The sequence below is a fragment of the Bison bison genome, unplaced genomic scaffold, assembly GCF_000754665.1.
Source record: "Bison bison bison isolate TAMUID 2011002044 unplaced genomic scaffold, Bison_UMD1.0 scf7180017864456, whole genome shotgun sequence".
Classification (NCBI taxonomy): Eukaryota; Metazoa; Chordata; class Mammalia; order Artiodactyla; family Bovidae; genus Bison; species Bison bison.
In genome coordinates this window covers 14,449,152-14,459,650 of record NW_011495018.1, presented here as the reverse complement: position 1 = coordinate 14,459,650, position 10,499 = coordinate 14,449,152, and the positions used below count along the sequence as shown (strand labels likewise).

Below are 10,499 nucleotides of genomic sequence, written 5' to 3'. Positions count from 1 at the left end.
GAGGGGCTGGGGCTGCCAGAGAGACCTGGCCCAGAAGAGGGGTGCTGAGGCTGAGTCCAGGATCTGAGAGAGGTGCTCCCCACCTCCCTGTGCGGGGAGGCTTCAGGGCTCCTGGGGAGGGCCCCGAGGGTACTGAGGGACACATACCCTGTTCACCAGCCTCCTGCCCGTGCATCTGGGTGTCCGTGCGCGTCTCTGGCTTCATCCACGAAGATGCTGCCCTCCTGGACCATCGGTCTTCTCCTGCTGGCCACAGTCAGAGGTGAGGATGCAGTCACCACCCCTTGGTGACCATGCCTGGGCTGGCCTTGCTTGGGCTGAGACAGACAAGAGGCATCATTGTCACCATTCTCATCATGCTAATTAATAACGTTATCCTTATTTCTTGATAAAACCATCAGTACAATTCAGGGAATTTGACTCTATGGCAAACACAGGGCAGCCTGCTCAACACAGATGACCAGCATCATCCAGCTTGGTCCCATTTCTCCAGTGCAGCTTGATCCCATTTCTCCAATGGCTGGAGTGGGTGACAGGGGTGGCAGGCAGCTGGGGCAGGTGGACAGTGTGGGGGCGGGGGGGCGGTTCTTGTCAGGCCCCCAGTACCCTCAGTCCCTGGGTGTGGACAAGGGCTCTTCTGCAGACTGAAAGGCATGGATGTGTCCCCCTGAGAACTCCCGTCCTGGCCCACCTCCTGCCCGGGGGAGATGCAAAAACCCAAGTTTTTACTTGTCCTGCTGCTGCTGCTGCTAAGTCGCTTCAGTTGTGTCCGACTCTGTGCAACCCCATAGACGGCAGCCCACCAGGCTCCGTTGTCCCTGGGAGACACTGGAGTGGGTTGCCTTTTCCTTTTCCAATGCATGAAAGTGAAAAGTGAAAGTGAAGCCGCTCAGTCGTGTCCAACCCTCAGCGACCCCATGGACTGCAGCCTTCCAGGCTCCTCCATCCATAGGATTTTCCAGGCAAGAGCACAGGAGTGGGGTGTCATTGCCTTCTCCTAAAACCTCCCAAAGGCTCCTCGAGCCCCAACCTGCTTATTCCCATCCCCCGCTCCTCGCAGGGGTGCCTCCCAGCTGCTCTCTTTCCCACGCTGTCCCATCTTCGCACCTCCTCTCCCATCAGTCAGAACCCCTCACTGCCTGGCTCAGGCCCCCAAACCCTGCTGAGCACACTCTCACCAAGAGCTGGCATAGTCTCTTCCAGTCCTTTCGAGGGCTTTCTCCTGCAGCCAGACTCTTGCCCCTTGTCTCCTCAGCTTGTCCCCAGCCCCTTCTTATCTTTCTAGAATTCCACCCTGGCCTTGCAGCAAGACCCGGCCCCTGACAGCAGAGCCCCGGGTGGGATTTGGCAGTTCCTCCAGCCTTCTGGATCCCTCGTGGTCTCCTCCACTGCTCTGCTGCTTCCTGCTGCCCTAGGGGCGGGCATTCCCAAAGGTCACTCCCAGACACCCTCCTCATCTTTCTCTTCCTCAGGGTCACCCCCTTGCCTAGTGCCCTCCAATACCCCCTTAGCCCTCCCAAGTTCCTGGCAGCTCCACTAGGGTCATCCCCCACTCCTCAAACTCACTTGTGCCAAACCACACTCAGCCATCACCCCCACCTCCAGCTCCCTACTTTTGCCTTAACTCCCCTGAGAGGGCAGAATGCCCACCCCTCTCCAGGCCCACAGGCGCCGCACCCCAGGGTCTGCTGTCTCCCAGCCTCTTATACTTGGCTCCTTAGAACACCTTCGGGAGTACAGCCCTGCCCACCCCACTGGCCAGTTCAGCATCCCCAGCACTTCCCCACTATTCACCCAACAGCCCAAGTGTCTTCACCTGGCCTCGAAGCCCCCACATATCTCACCTGAAGCAAAGATTGCTTTAGTCTTCTGTAGCCCTTCGGGTAGGACTGTTCTCTCTTCCCACAGTGTATCCAACACTATCATTATTCCTTCCCAGTTACATTTCCTCTCTTTCAGGGCAGGGTTTGGATCTGATTTGTCTGTGGCTCCCCAGCTCCTGGGCTTCCCTGATGGCTCAGGCAGTAAAGAATTCCCCTGCAATGTAGGAGACCCTGGTTCGATCCCTGAGTTGGGAAGATCCCCTGGAGAAGGAAATGGCAACCCACTCCAGTATTCTTGCCTGGAGAATTCCATGAACAGAGGAGTCTGACGGGCTATAGTCCAGGGGGTTGCAAAGAGTCAGACACGACTGAGTGACTAATACTCTCACACTTTCACACACACCCCAGCTCCTACCTTTATTCCCAGTTAAGTTTCTGGGGTTCAAATCATGGATCCACCACTGGCTGTGACCTTGGGGAGCTTCCTTTGTCTCTCTGTGCCCTGGGTTCCTCTTCTTTCAAACAGAGGTAAATTCTTTGATCACAGGGCCATTTGGAGGCTAAAATGGCTAATACTGATAAAGTGCTGGTGTGGTATCTGGTACATTGAAAACAACAAGTATTAACTATCACCAGTTTTTGAATGAATGACCAACGTTTGACACCATCAGTTGAAGAAGGCTAAGAGAAAAAATCCATCATAATCCTCTAGATTTGAAATTATGTCACCCTTAGTCATACCAGGGGTGACATAACTGTGAAAATGTATCATGGACGGGAGAAAGGACCTTCAGATTTAGATGAGGTTATCTGAGTCATCAGTTGCACGCATGGAGCCTCTACTCTGTACAGTATGATGTGAAAATAAATTCTCTCTGTTCTTAGGGCATTTAGCTTTTCAAAGAACAGCAGGGGAATCTGAAATGGCAGAGAATAACTTGAGGGGGAAAAAGGTGCATTAAGGGATGACATGAAAACATATGGATTGAACAAATGCCCGAGAATGCCTACTGTGTGCATGGCCTGTGCCAGATATAAGGGAGACATCCAGACTCATCACATAGCATCTCTGTGCCACGGGCATTCATAGGCACTTGATAAATACTTGATGGTTGATGAGTGGCTAGAAAGGGCCATCTGGGAGTTTGCTGGAAGAGGTAGTTTTAGGGCCAAAGATCCCCAGATTTTCCAGCAATTCTCCAACTTGCCTGATGAACAGGGGCATTTATTAAATATGCTGTTTCCAGGGCCCCACCCCAAACCCTCCAAATCAGAATCTTTGAGGGAGGGGCCTGGGAGTGTGTATATGCTCATTCACCCCCAGCATCCAGGTGGTTCTTATTACCCAGAAGTTTGAAGAACACTGATAGCAAGGATGAAGATGAGATTGGCCTTGGTCAGCCCTGGGCTGCACCCTGAAGAGTCCTCACGAGCAGCTGAGATAACATTGCTCCTTCTTAGAACCTCACAAGGGTCCTGTTTGTTCCTCTTCCTGCCCCAGGAAAGGAGATTTGCTATGAACCTTTTGGCTGCTTTTCTGATGAAAAACCATGGACTGGAATCCTTCAGCGGCCTTTAAAGTTATTTCCCTGGTCCCCTGAGGACATCGACGCTCACTTTCTTCTATATACAAATGAGAACCCAAATAACTACCAAGTAAGAGGGCCGTAGAATGACCGTATAGTGGTGGTGGGGTGGGAGAGGATTTGCCCACACTGGAGCCTTCATGTGGTTGTCTAAGGAATTATTCATGGCCTTGGAACTTTCCAGAAGGTGCTTCCTCACCAGTGATAGAGTTAGAACTGACTGAACTCTAGGGATCTGATGAAATCTATGGATGCCCAACCTGAAAACTGAAAGTGACGTATTCACACACTTATGCAGAGAACTTCAGGACTTCTAGGATTAGAACCTTGATCGGGGGAGAAAGTGGGTATGAGTAGCTTTTACGGATAAACCCAGGCCTTTGTGTCCCTGGGAGGGTCTGGGTTCTTTCTGCACCAAGAAGTAGAGGGAGCGAAGCCCCTCAGAGGGTGGGGGACCGGAAGACAGAAATCCTTCCTTAGGCGCTAGAAGGGAAGCAGGGGACATTTAATGACAAAGGAGAAAAGTTGGGGACCCTCGGAGCAATCTTCAGTTTCCAAAAAGATTGCCAGGTGAAGACCAGCAAGCTTACCCCAGGTGCTCATGTAAAGTAACTATACTCCAATAAAAGTTTTTTTAAAAATAGGGAATGAGACTGGAGCTCCTGAAAGGGTAAAGTCATGAGAGTCCTTCTAGCACATCAGGATGTATGGACTTGACCCACCGGGGAATGACCTTCCTAAGGCAATATACCTGATTGTGCAATAAGCGCTTGCATGGAAAAAAAAAAAATTGTAAAATTAAGATTTTAAAAATTAAGAGAATTTGCTCAGAACTCAAGCAGCTCACAGCTCTGGCCCCAAACCAAGTTTGAGATAGCACGGTGTCTGGATATAGATCCCCAGGGTCACCTACTGTGAGATTCTAAGTGACAAACCCCACACTCAGAGTCCCCATTACAAACAAAGTAGATTTTAAAAAATGAAATTTATGCAAAAAAAAAAAAAAATCCTGGAAGGGAATGGTAGACGTCTGCTGATGGCCAAAGAGGTCCTGGGAGAGAAAAGCTGAGGAACCCCTGGGCCTAAAGCAGCAGGCATGACAGGATATACAAATTCAAGGAGCAGAAAGGGCTTTAAATGCATAAAATAAACAGCATTGGATATCAAGGAGTCATCTTCCCTGGTGGTTCAGATGGTAAAGAATCTGCCTGCAGTACAGGAGCTGCTAAGTCACTTCAGTCATGTCCGACTCTGTGCGACCCCATAGATGGCAGCCCACCAGGCTCTGCCGTCCCTGGGATTCTCCAGGAAAGAACACTGGAGTGGGTTGCCATTGACCAAGGTTCAATTCCTGGATCAGGAATATCCCTTGGAGAAGGCAATGGCTACCCATTCTAGTATTCTTGCCTGGGAATTCCATGGACAGAGGAACCTGGAAGGCTACAATCCATGGATCGTAAAGAGTTGGACACGACTGAGCAATTTTCACTTCACAAAGGATATTAACTATATTGGGAAATAGTTATCAGAACATTTAAAAAGATTAATGTGGGATATGGTAAAATAAGCTAGTATATGGTAATAATTAACTGCTTTATTATCTTGCTAAATAACAAGGTCTAGGGTTTGGTCCATGGGGTCGCTAAAAGTCAGACATGACTGAGTGACTTCACTTTCACTTTTTACTTTCATGCATTGGAGAAGGAAATGGCAACCCACTCCAGTGTTCTTGCCTGGAGAATCCCAGGGACGGGGAGCCTGGTGGGCTGCCGTCTATGGGGTCGCACAGAGTCGGACACGACTGAAGTGACTTAGCAGCAGCAGCAGCAGGGGTTGGTCTAATAACTTCTGTCATTTTAAATAGTAATGAGTACAAATGATATTTTTAAACATCTAAAACAACTATAATATTAAACAAAAATACCTGTGACTTCTACTGGTGACAGAGTATGGCTAAGACTACTGTGGTTTGTTGCTCATCATTTAAAAAAACACTGTATTTCAGTATATGCTGCTGCTAAGTCACGTCAGTCGTGTCCGACTCTGTGCAACCCCGTAGACGGCAGCCCACCAAGGCTCCCTGTCCCTGGGATTCTCCAGGCAAGAACACTGGAGTGGGTTGCCATTTCAGTATATAAAGATCCATAAACTTGGACATTCTGAATTCTATCCTCAAACCCAAATAGGTCAGGAACTCCTTTTCTAGACTTACCCAGGTTCATGGGAGTTGAATCTGTGACCTCAGTCTTACGGGAATGTGCTCTTAAGGGCCTGTGGCTTAGAAAGGCCAACATTCAAATTCATCTTTTCTCATTTAACCAGCGGATCAATATCACTGACTTAGCCACTGTCAGGGCTTCAAACTTCCAACTGGACCGCAAGACACACTTCGTCATCCACGGCTTTATAGATGATGGGGATTCGGGCTGGCCTACTGACCTGTGCAAGGTAGGCACCCACCCTCCTCATCTGGTGAGATAAACGCCACCAGCAGACGGAGTCAAACACTGCAGCCCTGAAGGCTGGGAAAGGACAACCTCCAGGGAAAGGCAGGCTCTTCCTAAAACCACCAAGGAAAACTCAGATTCTCAGGGGCACCCACTCTCAAGTTCTCCCAACTCACCAACCTCTACCCAAACATCTCCTTATGATGCTGGAAAGACCCAGAGTCCAATCAAAAAGTCCCAGAGGTGGAGATGACAGCCAATTACCTGGCATTTGTCTCTGGTGGTTTCTGTAAAAACCCCTGTGTGCACAGCATAAAAAATGCATTATCCCCTGCAGCACTGCTATCCAGTAGAACTTTCTGTGATGATGGAAATCTTCTATATCTGGGCTGCCCAAATCAGGAGCCCCTGGCCACCTGGGCTTATCAAGAAACTGACATGTGGCTAATGTGACCAAAGAACTGAATTTTAAATTTTACTTCTTTGTAATCAATTGTGAAGAGCCACAAGTGGCTAGTGGCCATGGTACTGGGCAGTGCAACTTTAAAGTGATCGTGAATACTGGTAATGAATTATTATTCATACCATCCATTTCCTGAACAGTTACTGTGACTCTGGCATTGTGCTAATCATTCCACAGTCAGTCCTTGTCCTGTTTAACCCTCCCAGCCTGGCTGTGAGGTAGGTACAGTTATGGTTCTCACTCTACAGATGAGGAAATTAAGGCCCTCCCAAAATTCAGTAGTTGCTCAAAGTTGAATCCAGAGGTGGAATGCAAAACCAGGTCTTCCATACCACAACTCCGTGTGTCTACAGCTTTAGCTTGTAGGAGGTGCCCACGCATGGCTCTTAGAGGCTTAGGCTGCACTGGGATGGACCTGAGCTGCTCCTTCTCAAGGTTCTCTGCTCCCCTTTGGCTGGCTGTTCACAGGTGTCTCCTGAGGCCCATCAGGCGGTGTAGGCCTGGAAATTGGAGAGCCTGGTGCATGCGATCCACCATGTCGTCCTAATCTCCAGCCAACTCTTCCCAACCTCAATGAACAATAACGAACAAAGGAAAAGTGTTCATTTCCTCTATGAAATGGAGGCCTCCCCGAATGAACAAAGGAAATACTGTTACCCTTTCTGTTATTTGGGCTTCCCTGGTGGCTCAGATGGTAAAGTGTCTGCCTGCAATTTGGGAGACCCAGGTTCAATTCCCAGGTCGGGAAGATCCTCTGGAGAAGGAAATGGCAACCCACTCCAGTACTATTGCCTGGAAAATTCCATGGACAGAGGAGCCTGGAAGGCTACAGTCCATGGGCTCGCAAAGAGTCAGACACGACTGAGCGACTTCACTTTGTTATTTATTTATTTGGCTGTGCTGGGTCTTCATTGCTGTCTGCGGGCTTCTCATTGCGGTGGCTTCTCTTGCTGTAGAGCGTGGGCTCAGTAGTGTGGCCCACCGGCTTAATGGTCCCACAGCATGTGGGATCTTCCCTGACGAGGGATTGAACCCCTGTGTCCTGCATTGTCAGTGGGGTTCTTAGCCACTGCACCACCAGGGAAGTTGTTTCTTTTTCCTCCGAAGGGGCCAGTATCTGTGCTTGGATAATACCACATGACACAAAAGATGCGTGTATATGGTAGAGTGATATCCTACCTCTGTCTAAATCTCATCTAATCAGACTTGTCCCTCAATACAAAGCATTGTTGGGAGCATGAAAGCAGCCTCTGTGTGGTTTCAACTATCTAGTGTAAGAGTCTGCAAACTTCCTCGTAGAAGAGCAGGTAGTAAATACTGTAGCATTTGTGGGTCACATGATTGTAGTTCGTATGGTTTCTGTTGTGGCTATGAAGCAGGGGTGGGCAACAGGTAAACAGATGGATGTGACTGTTTGCAATAAAATTTTTGGGCTTCTCAGGTGGTGTGGTGGTAAAGAATCCACCTGACAATGCAGACAAGAGACATGAGTTCAATCCCTAGGTCAGGAAGATCCCTCAGAGAAGGAAATGACAACCCACTGAAATATTCTTACATGGAAAAATCCCATGGACAGAGGAAGCTGGGTGGTTACAGTCCATGGTGTGGCAAAGAGTAGGACATGACTAAGTGACTGAGCACACACAGTCATAAAAGCAGGTGGATTTGTCACTCAGGTAGCAGTTTGCTAATCCCTGACCTAGTAAGTCATCTTTCTGACATGGTTGTGTCAATGACCTTCTGTAAAACCTTAGACAAGTTACTTTGTTCCAGGCCTCAGTTTCCACATCTGCTAAGTGGGAATAAGTATAGTCCCAGTTCATAGGGCTGTGGTGAGGACCAGGACAAATGTGAGGAATATTAAAGCCTTGACACAAACAAGCTAGGTGCTTGATAGATGTGAATTCCTGATTCTGGAGTGTGCAACGGGTGGCTGTTAATAAACTGGTTTGTCTTCCCCAGAAAATGTTTAAAGTGGAAAAGGTGAACTGCATCTGTGTGGACTGGGAGCACGGGGCGTGGACAAAGTATACCCAAGCCGTCCACAACACTCGGGTCGTGGGAGCAGAGATAGCGTTCTTCATACAAGGGCTGTCGGTAAACCCCTGCCTGGGCCCCATGCTGTGGGGAGGGGGCAGGGAGAGGGCCAGGTCAGCACCCCAGAGCACCCAGAAGCAGCCTGGGGACCATGGGGTGAGGCAGAGCCTGGAAGCCAGGAGCCAAGGAAGGCCTTTGCTTCAGGAAGCTGCAAACTTCTCCCTCCCCGGCTGTCCTGAAGATCCCTAGCTGTGAGGCCCAGGGCAGACTAGCCTCTTTGAGCCTCAGTTTTCCTTTTTGAGATAAGCCTTCCTTGAAGCTTGGTCTGGGAATTGGAGAGCGAGCTGGGCTGCCCGGCAGCTCTCAGCCCAGTGGAGTCTTCATCCTTAGGGAAGGTCCCTTACAGCCTTCGGGAAGGTTGATTCTGGAGAACCCCAGAGCCAGGGCCATGAACCACGCTCTGAACTGGCCCCTATGGGGGACTCCGGTGGGGATGTCCATGGTGGGGTATGGATGGGACTTCGCAGTGTGCACAGCCAGTCCTGGCCAAGGTGGCCTGCAGATGACGTGGTTGCTGGTCAGCACCAGTGCCTCACAAGCCAGCTGGACCCCAGGACCTGCAGACTGTGGCCAGCGGGAGGACGAGTCACGCTGTCCTAGGTGGTGGCCTGGAGCCAGAGGTTATTCCTCCCAAGCTTCCAGGCCGGGTCCTGTCCCCATCCCCGCTCCCCCAGAGCCAGCGCACGTCTCTACTCATTCCTCTGGTAACTGACGCTCCACCCCTCTGCAGACCGAGCTGGGCTATGGCCCGGAGAACGTGCATCTCATTGGCCACAGCCTGGGTGCACAACTGGCAGCTGAGGCCGGCAGGAGGCTGGGGGGCCAAGTGGGCAGGATCACAGGTAGGGGCGCAGGGTGATGTAGGATGGGGTAGGAGATGGGAGGGGGCAAGGGGGAGGGTAACCCGGCCAGGGGGGTTATTGTTATCATTCCCACTTTCCAAGTTCAGGGAGAACAGGCACTTTGAGCAGCACCAGCACTAGATGCAGGTCATCGAGTCCTGGATGCCCTGCTTCTTCCACCCTCAGCTTCTATTTGAAGATGAAATTGTCACGGCCCCTGGCTCAGGAAGGGCTTCCCTGGTGGATCAGCTAGTAAAGAATCTGCCTGCAATGCGGGAGAGCTGGGTTCGATCCCTGGGCTGGGAAAATCCCCTGGAGAAGGGAATGGCTACCCGCTCCAGTATTCTGGCCTTGAGAATTCCATGGACTGAATAGTCCATGGGGTCGCAAAGAGTCAGAAAAGACTGAGTGACTTTTCACTCAATGCCTCAGGAAATGCATAGTCTAATGCAGGAGACAGACGACTAAGTAGGCAAATAAAATCCAAAGTAGAATTAACACATCAGAAGAAGTCTATACAATAAGGTGCCGGGGGAGGGCAGAGATGGGCCAAGTAGGAGAGGCCACATGTTCCATGAGGAGCTGGGGTCTGAGGGGGCCTTGGAGGGGTGAGGTTCAGATTAGGGGAGAATGTGGGGAGGTGAGCTGCAGCCTGGGGGCTGCCTGAGCAAAGACACAAGGGAACAAACTGTGTGGGACTCAGAGGCTGGGCAAGGACCGGGTCAGGCCCAGGAGATCAGATTTGGAGGGTAGCGGCCCCACAGGAAGGAGTGAGGGGAAAAAGAAAAAGGGAGACGAGGGGGGCAAGGGTGCCACCCCGATCTTCCATGGAGCCAGACGGTGGGGACTTCCTGATACTGTTTGGCAGCCAACGACCCCACTGGCAGCCTTCTGAATCCTTCCAACTGTGACTGCTGGGGTGTGGCCCCCTTTGTCCAGGGATCTCCGTGGATTTCGCGGGTACAGGGTTTAGATCCTGGTTGGTCTTAGAGTGCGGCCTCCCTGTCCACCTCCCCTCCCCATTCTCAGGGCTGGACCCGGCTCAGCCATGCTTCGAGGGCACACCCGAGGAGGTTCGGCTGGACCCGTCTGATGCCATGTTTGTGGATGTGATTCACACGGATTCTGCCTCCATAATCCCTTTCCTGAGTGAGTCCCCTCACCTCACCTCTCAGGGACCAAGGCTGTAACTGACGGGAGCAGTTCCAGGCCCAGCCGTGCAACCCCTGCCACCCTCCCCC

The 10,499-nt window shown here is 50.9% G+C and overlaps 1 protein-coding gene across 1 annotated transcript in view; it reads left to right on the top strand.

Moving 5' to 3' along the window:
* The first annotated feature begins 159 nt into the window (after positions 1–159).
* The window catches only part of PNLIPRP2 (pancreatic lipase-related protein 2), a 19,742-nt gene continuing 9,402 nt past the window's right edge, over positions 160–10,499 (top strand). The window contains exons 1-6 of the mRNA XM_010859285.1: positions 160–262; positions 3,325–3,479; positions 5,732–5,857; positions 8,282–8,416; positions 9,147–9,258; positions 10,288–10,407. Coding sequence (XP_010857587.1) covers positions 214–262; positions 3,325–3,479; positions 5,732–5,857; positions 8,282–8,416; positions 9,147–9,258; positions 10,288–10,407 — 697 coding nt within the window. The 5' untranslated portion in view covers positions 160–213. The remainder of the gene's footprint in view (positions 263–3,324; positions 3,480–5,731; positions 5,858–8,281; positions 8,417–9,146; positions 9,259–10,287; positions 10,408–10,499) is intronic.